Below are 23,017 nucleotides of genomic sequence, written 5' to 3'. Positions count from 1 at the left end.
GATGACTGAATCTATGACACCTAAGACAAAAGAGATTGAAAGTGTAACTTTAGTGAACAAAAACTTCATCCTCGCTGTTTCTACAAGTGGAAAAAGAAAAAAATGACAGCCATGTCTTGCTAAATGTTATTTATAAACTCACCTTGACCTGACGGGCGACGTGAGGACATTGAAAACAACAAGCGGACCGAAAGGAATGATAGTATTTCCAAACAGCTGAGTTATGTGCCGATGATTATTAGCTTCCGCCAATGACAGAAAATTATGAAAATAAGTGAAAATTCACAAACATTTATGTATATAATATGTTGTCTGCTGTTACATTCAAAGATGAAGTTTTCCTAGTGTGGGCTAATGGGCTTTCCTGAATTTGTACATAATGTGTAGGAGTGTACAACAGAGTAGAGCTTTGAGGGATTTTTTTTGTGCTACTATTGTGTCACATCTTTTCTTGGGATCACAACTGCCTTCTAATAAGTGCAACTTCCCATGTAATCATTAGAGGGATACAAATTAGGAAAATAAATAACTTCTGCTTCAGGCCTTTCACAACAAGAGCACCGGTAATGGGCTATATTGGCAATAATTAAAATTTCAGTTTACTATTTAAACAGAATACCATTGCTTACAGTTGTTTAATTCAAATAATAATCACAATAAATTGTACTCAGTAAAGAACACCTATAGTTTGTTTTTCATTTACCACTTGGTAACTGAAACCTTTTCTGACTGAAATAATGTTGTGCGCTAGTGGCCATAATTATATCAACAATATTGTGCCTGTGGGAATATGGTGGATTAATAATAATTGGAAGAATATTCTCGTTCATGTTTGACAGAATATTAGTAAAGATAACCCAGGTTGCCCCACAATGATAGTAAAGGAAAGCATTGTCTAGTCATCAAAATGAATTGGGTTAAGTTATAGAGAGCCCTGCAATGTCTAATGCTGAAAAGTAATATGAATGATGAGGATGTGACAAAATGAAGCCGAAATGACTCCTGAAACAGCACACCAGCACTAACTCAAGAATGCACTGTCTTCATATAAACAACACTAAGAGGAAATTATATGTGGACGATCATCTGTGAGATGGTAGACTTTATATGCAGTGCATCAAAGCCTGCATTCAACACTTGCTTTGTCAGCTATTGCATTAGACTCCTTTTAATGGTACACTGGTCACCAAGCCTGCACACACATTAGCCTTTGCCCCATATGACTTTGCTTAGCACAGTGTTCTAGTTTCACATACGACTCACTGACCTGTGGAAAACTTGGATGTTATTAATCGAGGATTGTTAACTGTTCGTTGTGGATCAGGGATTTTGAGCTGTTCTTGGTTTTTTTTGAGTAAACACATTTGATCCTGTCCTCTTGTTGATTTTCTCAATGCTTCCTCTTAAGTGAGGTTTACAGTAATGGTCTCTAGTTGTAAGACAAAACAAAAGTAACGGGCTATTTTGGCTATAACTACAAATTCAGTTTACTATTACAATTGTTTAATTCAAATTATATTCACAATTCATTGTACTCAGTAAAGAACTCCCATAGTTTGTTTTTCATTTACCACTCGGTAACTGAAACCTTTTCTGACTGAGGTAAAGTTGTGAGCTTGTGACCATAATCATATCAAAAATATTGTGCCTGTGGGAATAAGGTGGTACTGGAAGAGCCGTCAGACTTGACTTTGCTTATGTTTGCAATGTCAGGTTTTCAGCAAACAACATGCAGACGCTCAATGGAAACTGCTTTCTGAAGGCCTTTGTAGATATTGGCATGACAAAAATCAGTCATCGCCCTTTGCTAATTGCAATGGCTAATTAAAAAAGGTACTATATCTCTATCATTAGGTATTGATCCTTGTTAATAATGATAATTCACAGGATGTAGGTTTGATGTGGGTATGCAATAGGAGGCAATAAGTAACAGAGCTTGATTGAATATTAACTGAATGAGAGGACTGAATGTGCTGCCTAGAAATGTGTGGAAAAAAATGTCTCTAATGTCATTGAACATGAAATGCAGACCTTAGGTGCAAAGATTTAGAAAGGAATGCACCAAATTTATAGATTAAATTTAGAAGAAAAAAACAACAACACTGAATTAACTAAAACTAATCACATGTAAAAGCGTGTTTGGGCAAAGTGTGTTGTAAACAATCTTTAGAAAATCAAGTAAAGTAGTAGAAAATTCTATTTTAATTACAGGATGTTCCTAAGGGATATACGTTTCTTACTTTTGGCACATTATGTTATTAACTAATTTGCTATTTAGTTTTTAAAAAGAGACTTTGCTGGCTAAACTGCCTGTTACTTTTATGGTTCCCTTGGTTTGGCAGCACGTCTGAGATATCCCTTGAATAAAAAGAGATAAAAATACATTGCTTTATTATAATGGTACCACTGCACGATGTCCGTGGTAATAATTAGTAGAGAAGGTAGGATATTTATTTGTGATGACACAATCAGGAATATCTGAAAGTACAGAACGATACATGAGCTTACAAAGATATCAACAAAAGAACGACTAGAAACCTAAAGCTACAAATAAAACAAGACTGATTCTAATCATTAACTAAAGGAGGAACGCACACAGAACTTGAGCTCCTAAACAAGAATGCACACCTCCCTACAGGCCATGACTATTACCTGTTAGGAAATCACTCTGGTGTCCTGCAGATAGCTATAGATTATCTCAACTGTTAGGATATTTACTGTAGTGTCTTATCTTATTTAACATGCAACAAATGGTCGTACTGTACCATTTGGAGCTTAACAGACCCCAAACATAAAGCCTCTTTGATGGATATCTGCTTTAACAAGCTCTGATGTTTGTTTGGTACCTCCCTCTCTATTGACACACGTCAAAGAGACTCTAGGAATGTCTCTAAAGGTGACTCAGACAGTGCCTCCTGCACAATGCCTCTTTCTTATCACCTTTTGTACAGCCGTTCCTACACTCTGCTATATTATCTGGCTGACACACACGTAACAGCGACCACCTCGGACCGGTTCCTTGACATCTGCATTATCAAGTCACAATGTCCACCTGTCTCATATACTTTCCTTCAGGAGTATGGATCGCATAAGTCAGCTAATTGTTCTTGGTTTGAGCTTATCTTTTCTGAGCACAACATGATGATGCATGACTATAAGAACCATTTGGAAAAAAGGAAAATGTCTTTTTTTTTTTTTTTTTTTTTTTTTTACTCAATGACAAAAACACAAGGAACTTAGTTGAACACATACACAACCTTTGAGTCAAAATGCATGTACAGGCTGTAAGATTTGATTTTCGGTAAAGTACCACTAATAGTACTTATTTTTGGTTGTATTTGTTTATTACCAAAGTATCTGCAGCATCCTATTGCTAGTGTTGAGGGAAGCGATGTAAAATTTTGGATAATAAAGTAAAATAATGCACTTTCCTGCGTTACCCGTATTCTCCTGTTGTCTGCCATTACGGTGAAGTGGCAATGGCAGACGCACACTCCAGTACCGCCCTCATCTCTGGTGGGATGACTGAACTGGCTCAGCCACTGGACAACAGCGTTAAAGGGGCAGTATTATGCTATTTTTCACCAATCTTGATTTGTTCTAAGAACCCCAACAACATAGTATTTGAGGTTAATTTCCCCAAACTCACTTGTTTTCCAGAGTTTTATCCCTCTAAAAAGTGAGTTTCTGAGCAGTTCTAAAAATGGGCTGTTTTGGGGCCCACTTGTGCATATTCATCAGTGGGAGTGTCTATAGACGCAGACAAAATGCCTAGCTCTTCTTTTTGCTATCCACACACTTTTGTTATTGTTTTCAGCCAAAAAACTGCAAATTACAGTAAAACACATGGCTATTTAAGCGGCTATTGTGATTGTGAGTCCGTCTCAGCGCTTCAGGCTGTGTGTTTATCACTGCAGCAGCAGCAGCGGAGTCATTCAGCTGCTTCAAACACTCACTGCAGTGTTAAGCTGCTAAGTCACTTTCTTCTCCTCCTCATCATTATTAACTACAGAAATAGTGCATTTAAGGTGGTAATCATTTGTTTTGTCCAACCGCTGCGTCGCATTGTGTCACAAACACGTCAGATTAAGTCAATGGCGATACGGGGTGATATAACGGATACTAAAAATGGAACTGCTCCCTGGGTTCTACATTGTTGCTGCCCACTGCTCCTCTGGAGTGGTTGAATGCAGAGAACACATTTGCTGTATGTAGCTTTACATATATGACATTAAAGTATCATGTATATTTCATACTAAACTGCAGTGTTTGTTTTACCCGTTAGCTAGTTTGAGAGAGAGGAGCTCACATTCCTATAGGGTAGGGGGAGCCAGGATTGTCAGTAGGAGGAGTTTCAGCTCGGTGACGTCAAGTAGCGGGGAAAATCCAACTAGCCTGTTTGGAGGTGTCTTTTTTCAAAATGTGGAATAACAAGGGAGGGAGGTAACACAACTTTTTCAACTTTGGCCCTCTGAATGAGGATAAAGGGATGTATATCACTGTAGCAAAATCATTATAAAGTTAATTTTACATAATAAATTCAGTTAAATAATAATTTAATAATTCAAATTTAATAATTTCATTTAAATAATAATTTAACTGAATGGTCAAAAACAAGCTTCAGGTTGTGGGCAGAGTGGATGATGAAACTCAATCAGAATACAGTGAGTTTACATGAATCTGAATCAACCCTGCCAATACGTTCTCATCAGCTGAGTGTTTTGATTGACACCCTCATCAGCCAATAGAGTGACACCTAATAACAGAACCCCTCTTTTTATTGGCTTAAAAAGGTGCCAGTCGTGATTGCACCAAGCAGGTTGCATAAATGCATATATACATTAAACAAGTGGTTCATTCAACTGTACGTCAAACTGAACAACATCAGCACAACCTGAACATGTTGTTTTCTGGTTTTCCACTCACACTCTTCGGTCACTTTTTTTTTGTTATTCTAATAGTTTATGCAAGGCCTCCACTCATCACATTATTTATGAATATTTACTTCAAATCAAATCATTAAATCAAACCAATAATGGTAATTTTTGTACATTTAACTTTTTTATTTTGATTCCTTTGCTGCTTTAACAACTGAATTTTAGCATTGTGGGATTAATAAAGTAGAAATGAATCAATAATCAACCAATACATAAACACTAAGCACAGGCTGTTTTTCTATGTATCTACATGGTATATTTTATTAAGAAACAAAAAAGTAAAGTAATAAGTAGTGAACTTTATTTTCAAACGCCGTAATGAGTAATATCACTAGAATTTACAGAAGTAATGAGTAACTAGTCATGAATTACTTTATTTGAGTAACTGCACTAACACTGCCTATTGCCTTAAATTAGTTGGTCTGTTCTCAAGAAAGCCAACCTAAAAGACTGTTTTTACATCCAGGATTAATTTTAGGAATTTAATGTTGAATAGCTATTTAGCTGTGATGATTTTTTTTTTTTTTTTTTAATAACTGGATATTTAACAGCAGACATAGAACACAAAAGGCCAAATCTCAGGTTTACATAAATGAACATATCCAAGCAGTTTTTGTATGCAGGGATTTGTTTTATAATGTATGGTTAAAGAAATTGTTAATCCAGTTTTTCTGTAATTACTGTATATAAGGCTTTTGGTTCTAGAATTTGTACAGTATATATTTAGGAGTTACTTAATGTCAGAGCCTTTTATCACCCAGTAACAATCAAACCCTGACCTTTCCTATCACTATTTACAGAAACCAGGTTATAAGCTGTACCAATAGAACAGACTTGCGCCACAAACCAAGTCCAACCTGCTTTAACAACTTACTGTCTAATAGTGTTGTTTTCTCCTCCCACTGCTGAGGTTACCTGTATAAATGGGGAGGTGGGAAAGAAAGGGGGGATAAATGTGTGAAACTTCCCTCCCGCTTCTCAGAACAACACCAGGCAATCCACAGCTCTTTGTTAGAGATTTAGGTAACACAAAGCAGTGTTTGAACAGCACAGCTTCACAACAGTTACTGCTCAGCACTCATTCTTCAACTCATCAAAGAGACGGGAGAATATTAGCAACGGGAGAGTGGCTAAGAGGCTGACGCTACTGGATCAGCCATGCTTGGAGAAGTTTGTACAGATTTGTTGGTCACGGTGGTTTTACTCTTTCTAACTCTGTCAGGAACTCAGTGCAGGTGGGTTTAATGACAATACAACATCCAACATGACTTTGAGTCTGTTTATGGAAATTTGTCAAATACCAAATGGAGATTTCCTGAGTACAGAGAATTGTGCATACTCTTGATTAATCTATCATCATTAACCTTTTTCTCTTTTTCAGAAATCAAAATGACTTTTCTTTTGTTACCTTACCAAAGAGGGCAAATTCAGGTATGGCGTAGAGGCATTTTCAACTAATAGTGGTCAAATTTTCTTTACACAAACTTTTATTTTATGTTTTCCCTTCTAGAATATGTCACACAGTGTTTCTATGAGACGGGAGATGCTTGGGTTTGTGATTGGACGAGGACCCAAAGAATAACAGGTATGTACAACATCATATTCACTATTCATTAAAGTCGATCTATACGTCAGACATATAACTTTTGGTTTGTCCAGTCAGCTGTCAGATAATTTGGCACATCAGTCCATAGTTCTTTTTTAATCTACAGACAGGGTGTGACTGTACCTGTACACTGCTGTTTTATCACCGGCTGATAAGAATAGGATGATAATCTTGTATAAACTGATGTTGTCATGTAGACAGTAAAATGTCTGCATTTATTGATAAGAGCACCACAAATTGATTTTATCAAGACTATAAAATATTTTTTTTTAAAAAGCACTATTTAATGAATATTACTACTGTGCTGTTGATTTGATGCAAGTGTAGTCATTAATTCTACAACGCCGTAACAACACTAGACAAGGTTTTATCATCTCTTGCATATTGTTGTGTCAGTAGACAAGAGACTTTTACCCACGTTGCCATATATAAATGTGTATACATGTAATGTACTTTGGTAGCAGAAACACCTCAGCAGCAGGACAGCTCTGGCTATAGATATACTGTACAGTACCTTAAACAAACAACCTGTCATTTAAATGTCACATAGTTAAGTCACCTTGCATGGGGAGGCCAACTTAACATATTTTCTTATTTTTGTTGTTGTTTTTTCATCACCAGATGATGTTTCAGTGAATCTTTTTGTAAGCGGTCCACTTGGTATAGAGGGCGAAGCCTGTTTGGAGTTCTGGTACCTGACCTCTGCTACAGCTGGTGGTTCTGAACTTCATGTATTTCTAAAAAGCAACAATGGTCTGGAGGATATCTGGTCTACATCATTCATGCCCAAAGTCTCATGGAGACAAGTCTTTGTGCCCCTGACCCTGACTGAACAAGGAAGTCAGGTGAAATTGTGCACAATTGTTAAATTCCAAATTAACTGAGCATAGTCAGACATAACATCACCAATACAACAAATCTGAAAGAAAAGTGTAAATACATCCTGAATGCCAAAATGTGACTTCTTTGTTTGTTTTTTAAGGTTGTATTTGAGGTGATCCAATCAGGACCAATGGAGGATGTCGAATTTAAACAGATAGGTGTAAGAAGGGGCTCATGTGGTAAGTACTGAACACATTAGAGTTTTTAGTGAAACTCGTTATCACCCTTTGTTGCTCACCGTTCTGACATGTGTTTAAAAGAGAAGAAAACAAGAAAATCCCATTACTTTGTGTGATTAGTATCCCAATGAAAAATATGTTTTTTTTTTGTTTGTTTTTTTTTTAATTTCAGTTTATTTGGTTTTTGGAAAATATTGATCAATTTTCATGTTACTCCAATAATTCTTGGAAATGATAATGAAAGAATATCTGGTTTGCTTGGTCACATCTCTACAGGACCCCAATGTGAGCCCAACACAGAGTTTTGGACTGATCAATCCACTCATTGCAACTGCCCTTCTGGGGAACTCACCTGTTTTCCCTCTCAGTGCGCTGAAGGACAAAACTGTGATCCTCACAGAGAAGCGTCCAAAGACGTTTCCGCGTACGGAATGTGCACTATACACAGTCACACAGACTGCAGCACATTTGATGGAGTGATATTCCGCTTTATGGCACCCTGCACTTATGTACTGGCTCAGACCTGCTCACCCACTGATGATCTGCCTGTATTCAGAGTTACAGTGGTAAATGAGCAGAATGACAATGCAACTCTGCCAATTGTTCAACGCATCTATGTGGACATGGAGGACATCAGAGTGACACTGCTAAGAAGACAGACCCAGCGAGTTGTGGTGAGGCAAAGCATAAACAATTTGACTCAGAAATAATTGGTTGCCTTTTTTATTCTCTTCAGACTTAAGAGGTACATTAAGACTTAAGCATCGGAAATTATCATTCAGTATCAAAATCTGTCTAATTCTAGACATTTTTCCAATCAAACAACAAATTGACATTGTCACCTAGATTTATTGATCTTATAGAATTATTTTTGTACAGTTTCAGTTTTTATGCACAACATAATTCCCCTAATGATCACTGAGCTCTGTAGGCTATTAGAATTAGTAGGTCTGTATGTACAACTCCTACAGCTGATAAGCCAAATTAATCATAGTGTACATTTTAGTGGCACGGTCTACTGCTGGACCAACTTGTCTTATCAGGTCTTACTGAGGTCTTATTTGAGTTTTCAAGCAAATTATCATATCATGAGTGTTTACAGCCTGTAATATCTAAAACCTTCACTGGTCATCAGGTTAATGGGGTCCGGAAAAAGCTTCCACTGAGCCTCGGCAACGACACTATTCACATCAACAGCAACCCTGCAGCAATCATCCTCGAAACCAGCTTTGGTCTTTCTGTCTTGTATGACAACGCTGGGGCAGTCCGAGTGTCTCTGTTATCGGAATATTCGGATAAAGTCTGTGGTCTGTGTGGTAACTTCAACTACCTCAAAGCAGATGACTTCAATCAACCTGATGGTTCAACAGCGAAAGACCCTACAGCTTTAGCAAAGAGCTGGCAGTCGGGGGAATCCGCCTCTTCCTGTGAAACCATCCTCGTGCCTCAGAGATGTGACCCAGAGGAGGAAGCAATGTATGCCAGTGAGGTGTACTGTGGCGGCCTCACCTCTAGTTCTGGGCCCTTTACCGACTGTTTGTCAGTTCTGGGAGCAGAGAGCTACTACAGGGCCTGTATGGTTGGCATGTGCGCCTCTCATGGTGACCCTGTAGTGCTTTGTGAGACGCTGGAAGCTTACGCAGGAATTTGTGAAGAGGCTGGAGTTACTGTAGCCAAATGGAGGAACTCTACAAGTTGCTGTACGTTAATCTTACATTTAAAAATATAACAAAATGCAACAACAGTTAAATGCATGTGATTTCCTTATTTTTGCTATGACCCATTAGCCCTTCAGTGTGGTGAAAACAGCCACTATAACTCATGTGCTGATGGCTGTCCTGAGGTGTGCTCCAGTTGGGACCTAACAGGCTCCTGTGGAAGCTGCGAGGAAAGGTGTGAGTGTGACCCTGGCTTCAAACTTAGTGGTGGAAAGTGTGTCCCATCAGAAGACTGTGGGTGTTGGCATGATGGCAAACACTATGATGTAAGTATGAATTAAAAGCATACCAAACAAAAATGTTATATGTGTTGAAAAACAGTTTGGTAACACTTTACTTGATGTTTTACACATAAAATTTGACATTACGCTTTCATTATTATGACATGACACCTGTCATTAGCATGAATAAGGTGTCTTGAAGGCTGTTATTAAGTATTATTCATTACCCTAACCCCAAACCCTTTGTTACCCGAACCCTAACCTAGCCCTAACTGCTATAGGCACAATGGACTCAGCACGGACTGTCCGCTCTCCTAAGAGCTTACATACTTGTGCGCATCACAGCGTAGTAGTTTTCATTAAAATCCTACATGTTCCATGATTCTTAGCACTTTTCTGTAGTCCTTGTACTCCTGGAATGTATTTTAAAGGTGTCGGTACATTCGTAGCTTGTCTACCAGTCTCTCCCCTAAACTCGTCTCTGTTTCACCAGGCAGGTGAAATACAGGTCGGCGTTCCATGTAATGAGGGTCGAAACAATGCCAAGCAGTGTTTTCTGTGACACCAACTACGTGGAGAAGTCCTAGCGGTCGTAAAATCTGAGCTTTGCATTTAATTAGCCTGGCGGACGCCTCGTGTACTCCTCACACATTCCGTTTTGTAGGTGTCCGCCCAAGTATGTGAGAGCATTAACCCTAACCCTACCTAACCCCACTAAATTCCTCCACATAACCCAAAAATGCCAACATAGCTCCAAAGGTGTCATAACTTAGCAAATTAAATTAAATGACTTCCTTGTCATTAAGATGTCAAGTGTAATGACAGCTTAATGACAGCCTTCTTGACACCTTTTTCATGCTAATGACAGATAATGACAGCGTAATGTCAGCTTTATGTATAAAACTTCAGTAGAGTGTTACTAAAATTTCAGTAAAGTGTTACTAAAAGTTCTATGTCAGATGTGCTATCTTTCTTTTTTTACCTGTAGAAAGGAGAAACAGTCATTCTGGGGGACTGTGAGCAAAAATGTCAGTGCATGGGTGATGATATCAAACAATGCACCCAAATGCAATGTCAAGACAGTGAGGTTTGTAAGGTGAAGGGTGGCATCAATGGCTGCTTCCCTTTCCAACCTGCCACCTGTAGTGTGTACGGGGACCCGCACTATGTCACCTTCGACAAATGGGTCTATGACTTTCAAGGTGGCTGCAGTTACACTCTGACAACCACGTGTGCAGACGATAGCCAAGTCCAGTTCAGTGTAATCGGACACAACACGCATCCCCCCCTTCACAACTTCACAAGGTCCAAACTGGAAGCTGTGACTCTTCAGATTGAGGATCAGTACCTCACACTGCATCAAAGTGGGCACGTCTATGTAAGCATGAAATTCTCCCCCTGTCACAAATGTTACAGTGACACAATGTCTGTTTTAAGATAATGTGTTAGATCAAAACGTTTTACCTCAGCATAGAAAGTGTTGAAAGTTTTGAATCATCTAGAGTAGTGGTTCTCAAACTTTTTTGGCTCAAGTAACACCTTATGTCCAACTAACACATTTTCCTCAGAATTCTGTGAAAAAAAAAACCATAGAGCATAATGATGGAATGAACGAGTGATAGCACACATTTTAAAGAACCTCATTATTAAACAAATAGAATGAAATATTATTTAGCGTTTCCTTAATTAGTTTATTTCTATAGTTTTTATCATTTACTACAGTCTTCTCATGCCTGGTGTGGAACCAAGACTGACCCTTGTATTTTCAGTTCATGTTCTATCAAGATAACTTCTATCATCATTTTGTATGTTTTTGGTGTCATTTTGTGTGTTTTTGGTGTCATTTTGTGTGTTTTTGGTGTAATTTTTGTGTATTCTTGGTATTATTTAAAATATTATCTCTTAGTACATGCCTTTTTGGTGTCGTGTGGTTGTTTCTTATGTCATTTTGTATGTTTCTCTGTTATTTTTGTGTATTTTGTAGTGATCACGTGTATTTTTCTCTTATTTAGTGTCTCTTTGTTGTTGTTTCGTGTGTTGCTGGTCAGAATAATTAATAATTTGTAATTTTCTACTCTCTCAAGTACCCCCATTTGAGAAAAACTGATATAGAGTCACTTTTCAGCATTGTTTGCTCTAATTTAACAATAATGGTAACAATAAAGCTCAGTTTGTATTGTGGTTATTTTCTTCTTACAGTACATTACATTATCAAAAAGCAGCTACATGAAAAACCAGTAGGATAAATCTTCCCCTGCTTATTGGTGTGACTAAAATGTTAAAATACCCCTATTAATGATAACTAAATTCTCTTTGCAGGTGAATGAGAGCGATGTTCCCCTCCCCTATTCAACCAGTGGTACATTTGGCTCTGTAAAAGTTGACAGGAAAAATAAATATATCATTTTGGAGGCGACTTTTGGCCTCAGAATGATGATAGATGGGGAGAACAGACTGTTCCTCCAGGTCGATGAGCGCCTCAAATACGAGCTGTGTGGATTGTGTGGCACCTACTCAGGACATCAAGATGATGACTTTGTGACACCAGGAGGCCAAAATGTCACCGATTCATTCGAGTTTGGAGACAGCTGGAGGGTCGCAGACAACACGGAGTGAGTTATTTGCTCATGCTGTTAAAGCAGATGTAACTTCAACTCTCAAAAGGCTAAGTATTAGCTTGTGTGTTATTGGGGTTAGCAAGTATAGGGGGACAAAGATTGGAAATTATAATGTGGCCAGTTTTTTGCAAAAATTGTCATTCCTTTTCCTGCTTGAACTTAAACGTGCCATTGCTACATAGAGTAAATGTGCCATTGACACAAGCTCAACATTTGGGAATGTATTGTTGTTGTTTGAAACAACACACAAATTACCACAAGCTTTAAATTAATTCACCTGTAAGAAGACCTAGGGTTGACTTGGATGATCTAATTGTGTCAAAATAACCCTAAACTAATTTAATCTTGACAACAGATTTATAAAAGTGCTACCAAATGCAACCATTGCAGTTGTCTTGTCTCTCATTGTTTTAATGTTCTCAGATGTGTCATCCATCCCGATGATCCCAGGCTCTGTGATAATGCCGAGAACAATGAGGCCTACTATGCGTGCTCCAGCCTTTTCGCAGATGGCTTTAGAGCATGCCATGAACACATTCACCCGAGCATTTACCTCAGCAGTTGTGTGTACGACTACTGTAGCACAAATGGTGACCTCCACACTTTTTGTGAATCTCTGAAGTCTTACGTAGCGTCATGCCAGGTGGCCGGAGTGAACCTTTCCCACTGGGAAACTGGAACAGCCTGTGGTGAGTAAGACGTTGAACAAAATTGTAGATTGAATATTATGTCAACCCAGTCATTTACTTGATGACAGCACTGATATTTCTTCATTAACTAGTCAACAAGTATATAATGCAAAGTCTGTCTAAATCTTCAATTCAAACATAAAATAATCTCCAAGGGCACAACATTGTAGCAACACAGATGACCAGTTGACCTTTCATTTTAAACTGATGGTTACTTTAGATAGTCATCTGGACCATATTAATATTCTAAATTTGAGTTGTTGCTATACAATTTAGTAATAAGTTTATTGGCCCAATGATCAGTAAAAAAAAAAAATGCTAACTCATGTAATGTCAGCCTTTATGTATAACACTTCAAGTAAAAGTGTTACCAAAAATTGTAACATACAGTGTGGCATTTCATAAACATTGGGTTTTTTGGAGACATTTTAAAATATTTTTAAGTCATCATATTTGTAGGGTGAACTGATCAAAGCAACACTGGGTAACTTTTGGCCACCTGTGACTTTCACATCAAGCGCCCCTGGTGGCCACAAGCGCTGCAGCACTGTCGCAAAAATCAACAAACAGTCAGTCGGGCCAGCCTCCCTTGTTTTTTGATTGTGTATGCAGACCTGTAACTTCAGGATAAGGATTGGCTCTAAGGACTGAGTCGGTCGGGCTGGGGTGCAAAGCAGGGCTGGGCTCGCGCCTCGGCTGGAGAAGCAGCCGCCGCCCTCCTCTCCGCGCTGACGGAGGCCCTGCGCTCGGCCCTCCTTACCGCATTGGTGGCGCTCCCCCCACTCCCTGGCCTTGCCGCCGTCGTCGGCTTCCTCCACCGGGGTCGGCGCGGACAGGGACGGGCGACCCGGCGGGGACGGGCGACCCGGCGTGCACGGGGTAGTATCCAGTGCTTGGCGAGAGGCGGAGGGGTCCGTGTCTCGGCGCCATCTTTTCAGCCTCCTCAGAAGCAGTTTTAAACCTTTTGCTTTCCTCAGCCATGACCAGGAGTCAAACAGGCGGAAAAACACTAGCAAAAGCTTTAGCCCAATTAGTATATCCGAGCCTGTGGTCACGTGACTACCGTAAAGTGATACGTTTTCCAGGCATTCTCCAGGTCACATGACCTGGCCAAAGACGGTCCATCTCTCCAAACTTACATAGACGGTATTTCAAGAGGGAAGCCCCGCTCGGAACATTGATACTGTCAAATGCTGTATATTGGCCTGAGGAATCATTTAAAATAACTCATATGGGTCAACTCTTTAAGTCAAAAAGTCTGCGGTGTGGCTTTAAGATCATGTGTTTTCAGCTTGAAATCATGATTGATCTTTTCTTGCTCAAAGAATCGAGTATTAAAATTTGCTAGGTTGGGATATAATTAAAATACATCCTTCAAAGGTTGTTAAATAACTTTTATTTTCTTATGTGCTATGTCTTTATTGTTTTTGTCCAATTCCAGCGGGTCCAACTTCTACTTCACCTTCTTTTACATTTCCACAAACTGTTGAACCAACTACAGATCAGACAGGTAAGACATTCTTACTCAGAAGATTTTTGATATCTACTTCTGTTATAGAATAAACTCAATGTGAAAGAAATTTGACAAAAAAGTGATTATTATCATTCTGTGTTTGAATGCTATGACAACATTAATTCATTATCAAATTTCACCACAGTCAGAAAAAGTGAGTGTTTTAGTGAGGTCCAATGGGTCAATACAGAACAAATTATTTTCAAATGCAATTCAGGCTTCATTCACACTCTGCTCTGCAGATCTGTGGCCTCATTTATAAACGCTTCGTACATACAAAAGAAAACGTACACCACTTACAAGCAACGTTTGGGACTTATAAAAAACAAACTTGGCTTTTACTTGAAATTAAATATTGTGAATTATGTAAAGTTCCAAAGGTGTTTTACTACCTGTTCATTTTTATTATTTCAAACAAGGAAATACAATTTAATTCCATGCTTCTGGCGCATAGACATCGGTGTTCCCTCCATCTCTGTTACAACACCGAGGGCTTCCCCAAGGATTCTCCAGCTTTTTGTCAGTGAAGCTGAGTTCCGGTGCGCCCTGTTGAACAGATGCTCTTACTATGGAGAGTGATACACATTTTCTCCTCTGACGCTCTGAGGCAACGCAACACAACCTCCCTTTCTGGCATTCGTAATGCATACTGTGTAACCAAATGACACTCTTCTGCGTGTGTGCACCTTAACAATTATTACCTCCACCTGCAGTAAGTGAAATTTGTTTTATTTGCTCGTTGTCCACCTTGGTCAACTGTGAAATTCATATTGGTGAATATTTATTAAGGGCATTCACCTGACCTTTTATAGCAAGGCCGGCTCTACGCAGGGGCAAGAGGGGGCAGCGCCCCCTCCAATCAAAATTTTAGAAGTAGCAGAAAAATCTGCTGAAAAGGGGACACAAAGAAGATATAGTGTGTATATGTATATATATCTATATATATACATATATATATGAGCCAAGATGTAGCCGGACAGTGTGGTTTCAGGTCAGACTTTGAAGAAGCAGCTGCGTTTTCTCAGTCACAACTGCTTTGCACTGCTTTGTTTCATTTAATCACAGTGTTTTTTACAAAGCCAGCTTATTTATTTTCCACTCCAGCTTCCTGCAGCTCACAAAGAGAAAGTTGATGCTGTGTAATGCATCCATTTTTCAGAGATTTTAAAAAGTGTAGTGCTCCTGTGGAGTGGAGAGAAAGGAGATTTTTGAACTGCTAGCAAAAAAAGAAAAAAATAGAAAAAAAAAACATGACTTTTTTTTTTTTTTTTTTTTTTTTTTTTTTTTAAGAAAGAAAAAAAATTCTGTTCTATATCTTCTCTATCTATCCAGTTAAGATATAATTTGTTATGTTATGTTATGTTATGTTATGTTATGTTATGTTATGTTATGTTATGTTATGTTATGTTATGTTATTGGTTGATAAAATATTAATGGATATTTTATTTTATTTTTATTTATTCACTTTCCCCCCTTAAGGGATTGCCACCTTATTGTGGTCAGGGGGTTTGCGTGCCTCAGTGACCTTAAGAGCTATACCAGCAGGAGCTTAGTCTTCCGGTGGGACACCCAAGTTGGACAGGTCTGAAGGTAGAGGTCTGACTAAGTGCAATCCACTTCTCTAGGTTGGGGTTGGACACATAGCTAACAACCCAATTCAATGAAGAAAACACTGTTACTATAAGCACAGGGGAAACAAAGTGCTGGAGCATGATGTCACTTATAAACTAAAACAGGCGTGAGACAAACGTGAGCCCTCGTTTATAAGTCTGACACTTTTTGCACTTCCTGGTTTTTAGCGTACGCCAGCTGAAGTGATCTTACCTAGGTTTTATAAATGAGCCCCCAGGTCTGAAAGCCAAAATCATGACCACATGACATTTCTCAGCCAATTGCAAAATCCAATTGTAATGGTGGGGTTTCATCCCATAGAGGACAGTCATTCTTACATTTTTACATCAAAATATGCCAAATTGAAAATCCGAGACCAAAATGTCAAGAATTGGACAAGAATCAATCAACAGCATTATTTCATATCCAAAAACATTTATTTTTAGGAGAAAAATAAAGTTTTCTTGGGGTTAAGTTATTTTCTAAGAATGGCCAAAGACTACACTCTACAGCCCTTTTGAGGTACTTCTGGCTCACTTATATTCATCTTTTGTTTATTAATGAGCTTGTCCCTCATAATTAAATAGATGAACAATTCAAATTAAATGTAGTATAGTATAAATAAAACCTTTTTTGCAAATCCAGATCAGATTGATAAAGGGAGGACCAATTAAGGAAGTTTATATGTAATTGGAAATGTTAAAAAAAGGAGTGACAGCAATCTGTGTAAATCCGTTACCCTTCGTTCTTTGGTTATTTTAAAACCAAATCAAAATAACAAATAAACGGTTTGGTTATTTTTGTTTTATTGACTTAAAACAAAAACAGAAATACAGAAAAATCAAAAACCAGATAAGCAGTGTTTTTCTGTTTTAAAATTCATTCTTGTTCTGTTTGGGAAATTAGCTTCATGTTTTAATTTCACCACACATAGGGGACACACAAATGGACTATTACTCCAGGACAAAAAAGTTGCAATAAGTCACATTACTGATGAAGTAGTAAACTGAAACATTATTAATACATTCATAAATCAAAACAAAATGGGTGTTACGTAAAACAGAAGTAGTGTAAGGGATCAACTGGTGCTGCTCGTGTCTTGTGATCAACTTCCGTGCGTGTCCAGGGCTGTTAGTGGCTAGGACCTGGGGATGGAAACGAGGTGTAGCGGGCTTCAGTTTTCAATCTAATCTCCCCATAAATATCCAAATATCTCATAAACAGAAAAATATATATTATTTTAAAAACAGAAAAATGCTGCTTATCTAGTTTTTGGTATTTCTGTATTTGTGCTTTGGTTTTAAGTCAGTTAAACAGAATAACCACACCGTTTATATGTTATTTCGGTTTGGTTTTAAAACATAGTAACCAAAGAACAAAGGGTACAAGGGTTGGAAGAATATTTAGTTGAATGAGTTGACCAATTGATAGGAAGCCATCTTAATTTCCACTGATTATGGCATTTGTTTCACACTTTTTGTTTGTTTCCCGTGTCTTCAGGTGCCCCATCAACCTTCCCCCAAACTACAACTCCACGTCCATCTTCCACTCTGGATCCGACTGGTGAGAGCACAGAATCTAAAGACTGCCCACAGAAGACCATAATTGTTTTTTATATAACACTTTTTCATTGAATAGTGAGTACACATAATTTTCTGATTTTTATACTTTCATAGTATGTCCCCTAAACTGTGACTTTGAGAACAATCTCTGTGGATGGGAGCAGCTCATTCAGGACAGTTTTGACTGGACAAGATATTCAGGACCTACACCTTCAAAACTATCTGGGCCAAAACATGACCACACTACTGGAGGTACACAAAAAGTGAGCTCGGACATTTTTCCTCCAGTTTGAAAATGTGTATTTGATTTGGATTTTTTTTATTTATCCTACAGCCGGTTTCTTTATGTACATTGAGGGAAACCGTGCAACCCATGGAGACTCTGCACGTTTGATGAGTTCAACATGTAATTTCAATGGCCCGCTCTGCCTTCATTTCTGGTACCACATGTTTGGCTCAGCCCAAGCTATGGCTCTCAATATCTACCTGGTAGAAGGCAATAGAGCTACCAAGATCTGGTCAAGGCAGCACAGCCAGGGGTCCAATTGGCTCCCAGGAAATGTTAACATTAGTTCCTCAAGTCCATTCCAAGTAAGTCCAAAGGATAATATTAAACATTAATTTGACAATCAATGATATTTATACAATTTATTGTGACTTCTTTCAGATACTAGTTGAGGGAATTAGAGGCTCCACTGATCAATCCGATGTGGCAATAGATGACATTTCCATCCATTTGGGCCTTTGCGTTGGTGAGTTTTAAGGATCAGTAAAAATCTATATTTCTGATGTGTGAAAGCATTACGAAAAACATGCATACATAAATAAATAAAAGAGAAGCATTTAAATCCAAATACTAACTTTGGTACATGGCTTTAGCTCTACCTGACCAAGTCATTGGGAGTGTCCAACCGGCCACAACTGCAGTAGCCCTTCCCCCACACCACAGTGAGTACACAAAGTTTTTTTTATTAGTCAGTGGTGGCTGTGTTGGAAATGAAAATGCAAAGTTGTACATTATCACTGATGTTTGTCAAACAATCACTGTTTAATTGATAACTATTGTTCCTATGTTGTCCTAGATGTAGGAATTCAGTTACTATAAGTGCCTGAAACTTGTGTTTTTGTGATTTTCTCTTTACAGTTTGCGATCTCAACTGTACCTTTGACAGTGGCCTCTGCGAGTGGAATCAGATGATGACTGATCACTTTGACTGGACATGGAAAAGTGGTTCCACCCCCACCTTGATAACTGGCCCTTCAGCTGACCACACAGGCGGTAATGTCTTTTCTTCTTACAATTTTTTTTTTTTTAAGAATTAAAAAAAACAAACAATGATAGTTATAGTCAAATAAGAGAAAATAAGTCAATAAATGTATGTAATTTTGTTTGTGTTTAGATGGTCATTATCTTTACATAGAGGCCAGCAAGGTGACACATGGAGACACGGCTCGTCTGATCAGTTCAGAGTGTTCAAACTCTGGACCTCAGTGTCTACAGTTCTGGTACCATATGTACGGCTCAGCCGATACTATGGGCCTGCATGTTTACATTCTCCAGAACAGATTAGCTGATGCTGTCTTTTGGAAGAGGAATAACCAAGGGAATGTGTGGCATCTGGCACAAGTGGACATTAAAATAACTGGACCTTTTCAGGTGACTTACTTCAATCCATGTATTCCAATAAATACTTTTCAGAACTGTCTATATCATGAGGTATTTTTATGATCACTCAGATCATCTTTGAGGGCCGCAGAGGATCCAATGAGCAGTCAGACGTGGCCATAGATGATGTTAAGCTTTATGAAGGTCCCTGCTGGAGTAAGAAGCACACAAAGTGAAAGAAAAACACTGAAAGTCGGAAAATATGTTCCTAATTTAGACTTTGTTTCTTCAGTATACCATAACATTTTCACTGTTGCAGACGTGAATCCTGTGGTCACAACAGTCCCTTTGATATCAGCTAGAAGTACTACAGCACCCCCAAGTGTCCCATTGCCATCCATGTCAGCTTCAGAGCCATCTACAGTCATCAGTACTCAACCCTCAGGTAAGACTCCCATTAATTACAACTATGAATGTACAAAAAATTATAGAACAAGCTGATTCGTCCTTTTCATTTTTTTATTCTGAATTTGTTGTTTAATCAACATTAAAAACACACTGCTTATTTAGCATTTTCGGTTTTCCTTTCCAGTATGCCAACTCCAATGTGATTTTGAGCAAGATTTATGTCAGTGGCACCAACTTTTAACTGATGTTTTTGACTGGACGAGGCATAGTGGTTCCACACATACTATGACTACTGGTCCTTCAGCAGATCACACCACAGGAGGTACTGTAACTGGTTCTACAAAACGAGTCTGAATAAGACTTTATTATACTCAAAAAATATAATACACACTACCTTTTGAACAATTGTTTGCTGAAGTCCCTCATATTAATGTACAGTGTCATTTTATATGCATATAATATAGTGTTATGTACTCTCTAAATGATGTAAACATGTCCTTGTCTAGATGGACACTATCTTTACATTGAGGCCAACAGTGCATCATATGGAGACACAGCTCGTCTCATCAGCTCTGAGTGTTCAGACTCTGGTCCCCAGTGTCTGCAGTTCTGGTACCATATGTATGGCTCGGCAGATACAATGGGCCTAAATGTTTATGTGGTCCAAAACAGAAGAGCAGAAGCAGTGTGGTCAAAAAGAAATAATCAAAAGAACACGTGGCACTTGGCTCAGGTGGACATCCAAATACCTACAGCTTTTCAGGTGACTTTTTTATCTAAAGATTTAATATTGCAATGAAACCTCACATTTTATAGTGAGTGTACTACTCTGCCTACTCAATTTCAGATCATTTTTGAGGGACGAATTGGTTCAAATGACCAGTCTGATGTTGCTATAGATGATGTATCTCTTTATCGTGGGCACTGTGCAGGTAGTTCTGGTTTTCCTTGATTTGACATATTTTCTAAACACAGTTAACAAACAAAACTGAGTCATTAACATTTTTTTCCCACAATTAACCAGAACCAACAACAACAGCTAAACCCCAGCCTGTAACCACAACCCAACCAGAACTATCAACAGGCAAGCCACATCCTCCAACCTCAGCTCAACCACAACCAACAACAACCAGATCACAGCCTTCAACTACAACCCGACCAGAACCAACAACAGCCAAACCACAGCCTCCAACCTCAGTTCAACCAGAACCAACAACAGCCAAACCACAGCCTCCAACCTCAGTTCAACCAGAACCAACAACAGCCAAACCACAGCCTCCAACCTCAGTTCAACCAGAACCAACAACAGTCAGACCACAGCCTCCAACCTCAGTTCAACCAGAACCAACAGAAATTAGACCACAGCCTCCAACCACAGTTCAACCAGAATCAACAACAGTCAGACCACAGCCTCCAACCACAGTTCAACCAGAACCAACAACAGTCAGACCACAGCCTCCAACCACAGTTCAACCAGAACCAACAACAGCCAGACCACAGCCTCCAACCACAGTTCAACCAGAACCAACAACAGTCAGACCACAGCCTCCAACCACAGTTCAACCAGAACCAACAACAGCCAGACCACAGCCTCCAACCACAGTTCAACCAGAACCAACAACAGTCAGACCACATCCTCCAACCACAGTTCAACCAGAACCAACAACAGCCAGACCACAGCCTCCAACCACAGTTCAACCAGAACCAACAACAGTCAGACCACAGCCTCCAACCACAGTTCAACCAGAACCAACAACAGCCAGACCACAGCCTCCAACCACAGTTCAACCAGAATCAACAACAGCCAGACCACAGCCTCCAACTACAGTTCAACCAGAATCAACAACAGCCAGACCACAGCCTCCAACCACAGTTCAACCAGAACCAACAACAGCCAGACCACAGCCTTCAACTACAACCCAACCAGAACCAACAACAACCAGACCACAGCCTCCAACCACAGTTCAACCAGAACCAACAACAGTCAGACCACAGCCTCCAACCACAGTTCAACCAGAACCAACAACAGCCAGACCACAGCCTCCAACCACAGTTCAACCAGAATCAACAACAGCCAGACCACAGCCTCCAACCTCAGTTCAACCAGAACCAACAACAGTCAGACCACATCCTCCAACCACAGTTCAACCAGAACCAACAACAGCCAGACCACAGCCTCCAACCACAGTTCAACCAGAACCAACAACAGTCAGACCACAGCCTCCAACCACAGTTCAACCAGAACCAACAACAGCCAGACCACAGCCTCCAACCACAGTTCAACCAGAATCAACAACAGCCAGACCACAGCCTCCAACTACAGTTCAACCAGAATCAACAACAGCCAGACCACAGCCTCCAACCACAGTTCAACCAGAACCAACAACAGCCAGACCACAGCCTCCAACTACAGTTCAACCAGAATCAACAACAGCCAGACCACAGCCTCCAACCACAGTTCAACCAGAACCAACAACAGTCAGACCACAGCCTCCAACCACAGTTCAACCAGAACCAACAACAGCCAGACCACAGCCTCCAACCACAGTTCAACCAGAATCAACAACAGCCAGACCACAGCCTCCAACTACAGTTCAACCAGAATCAACAACAGACAGACCACAGCCTCCAACCACAGTTCAACCAGAATCAACAACAGCCAGACCACAGCCTCCAACTACAGTACAACCAGAACCAACAACAGCCAAACCACAGCCTCTAACCACAGTTCATCCAGAACCAACAACAGTCAGACCACAGCCTCCAACTACAGTACAACCAGAACCAACAACAGCCAGACCACAGCCTCCAACTACAGTACAACCAGAACCAACAACAGCCAGACCACAGCCTCCAACTACAGTACAACCAGAACCAACAACAGCCAGACCACAGCCTCCAGCAACAACAGGTTGTCAGAAAAGTCAGAAAAAAGTACACATGTAAATTTTATTTTGGTGAAGAAAATTATTATACTATTTAACAAAAATAGCACACCATCAATGGCTAAAGTCAATCTTCTTTCAGTATTCTTCCTTTAGGGATTGCTTTGACTGATCATTTTTCTCCACAAGCCTCATATTATGCTTAGCAATAATACATTGTGTATTATTTGTGAATCAACAATCTGTATATGTAGTTCTCCCAAAACAACTAGATTGAGAAGTATCCTCCTTTTATGTCCCTCCAGCACCCTCTTGCTCTAGAAACAGTCATTACACCCCATGTATGCCTTCATGTCCTCGAACCTGTGACTTCCTGAATGGCCACCCAGACTGCAATGAAAACCAGCAATCATGTGTGGCAGGATGTGCTTGTGATGAAGGATATGTGAAGACATTGAGAGGAAATTGTATACCAATTCAACTCTGTGGGTGTTTGGATGAGGATGGCAACGCATACCATGTGAGTTTGACATCACTAACATCACCATTTAAAAAAAATAATATTTCTTGAATAATGCTTTC

At 39.4% G+C, this 23,017-nt stretch overlaps 1 protein-coding gene across 1 annotated transcript; it reads left to right on the top strand.

Moving 5' to 3' along the window:
- Positions 1 to 5,858: 5,858 nt before the first annotated feature.
- LOC114479401 (zonadhesin) lies at positions 5,859 to 22,905 on the top strand. The gene is given in 27 exon segments (XM_028473063.1): positions 5,859 to 6,172; positions 6,319 to 6,368; positions 6,448 to 6,522; positions 7,165 to 7,388; positions 7,526 to 7,604; positions 7,881 to 8,278; positions 8,740 to 9,304; positions 9,392 to 9,588; positions 10,532 to 10,921; positions 11,863 to 12,155; positions 12,585 to 12,850; positions 14,292 to 14,360; positions 17,475 to 17,537; positions 17,651 to 17,788; positions 17,871 to 18,127; positions 18,204 to 18,288; positions 18,416 to 18,484; positions 18,681 to 18,815; positions 18,937 to 19,193; positions 19,274 to 19,358; positions 19,462 to 19,587; positions 19,735 to 19,872; positions 20,057 to 20,313; positions 20,398 to 20,482; positions 20,575 to 21,507; positions 21,510 to 22,461; positions 22,741 to 22,905. Coding segments are annotated over 27 exon segments (6,279 nt in total). The 5' UTR covers positions 5,859 to 6,095; the 3' UTR covers positions 22,757 to 22,905.
- The last annotated feature ends 112 nt before the right edge of the window (positions 22,906 to 23,017 follow it).

This window comes from Gouania willdenowi, chromosome 17 (genome assembly GCF_900634775.1).
Source record: "Gouania willdenowi chromosome 17, fGouWil2.1, whole genome shotgun sequence".
NCBI classification, from domain to species: Eukaryota; Metazoa; Chordata; class Actinopteri; order Blenniiformes; family Gobiesocidae; genus Gouania; species Gouania willdenowi.
This window is presented reverse-complemented; position numbering and strand designations above follow the sequence as displayed.